The 1,156-nt window shown below is 33.6% G+C and overlaps 1 protein-coding gene across 1 annotated transcript; it reads right to left on the reverse strand.

The window, feature by feature from the left end:
* Positions 1–275: 275 nt before the first annotated feature.
* LOC109587273 (fibrinogen-like protein 1) lies at positions 276–1,112 on the reverse strand. The gene is made up of 2 exons (XM_020003516.1): positions 996–1,112; positions 276–945 (listed from the first exon to the last, which is right to left on the reverse strand). Exons 1-2 carry the CDS (start codon positions 1,083–1,085, stop codon positions 388–390), a joined length of 648 nt encoding a protein of 215 aa, XP_019859075.1. The 5' UTR covers positions 1,086–1,112; the 3' UTR covers positions 276–387.
* Between the last annotated feature and the right edge of the window lie 44 nt (positions 1,113–1,156).

Here is a 1,156-nt window from a genome sequence, read left to right on the forward strand (position 1 = left end):
CGTATCATCACACTCTAGCAGAAAGAAAAATTGTATGTGTGTAGGAAAACTTACTGGAATGTTTATTTTAAATTAATAACATTATCATTGCAGTCCTTACATTTCTATTGTTACTAATACCTGTATCTTATATATGAGTTAATAATGTAGTGTATGTGTGTGATAGTATAATGTTAGTAACAGTGCTGGTCTGCTTGTAATTATAAGCAAAGTATTTGAAATATGTTTAACATGACACTGTTGTATATAAGTTGTATTATGATATTAATCACTGATGAGGTTTAACATTATTAGGAAATAACTTTATTATAAAAGTAACAAAATAATCTAAATACACTAAGTAATAACTGATTCTACACAATCCTGTCACACACACTTTATTTATATTTAATTGTTACGATGAGTTTTCATCTCTGTAAACCTGAGACTATAGTAAGGGCCTGGCCAATCATTCCATATGATTCCATTCCACTCACCATTTCCAGTTGGATTAGTATAATACGGACCATTGAGATGTGATTGAAAGCAAGAATTAAACCACCAGGCACCAATGTCTTCCTGAGCACAATGCCAATGCGTTCTGTGATCATTATCATTGTCTTTTGTAGAGAATCTTATTCCGTTGTGATGGGCCAGATTATCCCCAGCAGTACCAGAGTATCCTCCTACTGTTAGTATATATTCAGTACTACCATCACTAACATTAAATGTAGAGTAGTTAGCATATCTTGTGTTCTCCTCAAAGTCTCCCAGGTCCACTCTTAGTGTGTTTGATCCTTCTTTAGTAAGACGATGAATCTTGCTCAATCCTAACCAAAACTCACCAGTAAGGTCACCAAATCCATTCTCATAGTCAGTCCAGTATCTATAGAAATCAACAGATCCATCTTGTCTCCTCTGAAATACAGTCCATCCACCACCATCAGTCTCCATATCACAGTATACCTGTGATCCAATAGTGTATAATTATAAAGTATAATACAATTAAACATTACTTGGAAAGCTGGTCCATTATCTGGTTTTATAGGATATACTCCATTTTGTTTAATTCCGAGTTCTTTCCATGCTTTACAATCAGTTGGCATTACACACACTGCATGTATGTATGTATTATTAATAATTATGTATTAGTTAAAGCACTGTTGAGAGTAGGTTA

This window comes from Amphimedon queenslandica, unplaced genomic scaffold, assembly GCF_000090795.2.
Source record: "Amphimedon queenslandica unplaced genomic scaffold, v1.1 AMPQUscaffold_12628, whole genome shotgun sequence".
Taxonomy (NCBI): domain Eukaryota; kingdom Metazoa; phylum Porifera; class Demospongiae; order Haplosclerida; family Niphatidae; genus Amphimedon; species Amphimedon queenslandica.

Excerpts from the sequence above, each read along its gene's own strand:
- LOC109587273 (XM_020003516.1), bottom strand. The coding sequence starts at position 1,085 with ATGCCAACTGATTGTAAAGCATGGAAAGAACTCGGAATTAAACAAAAT. Across the intron at positions 946-995 it reads ATAATGGACCAGCTTTCCAA|GTATACTGTGATATGGAGAC; the intron begins GTAATGTTTAAT and ends ATTGGATCACAG.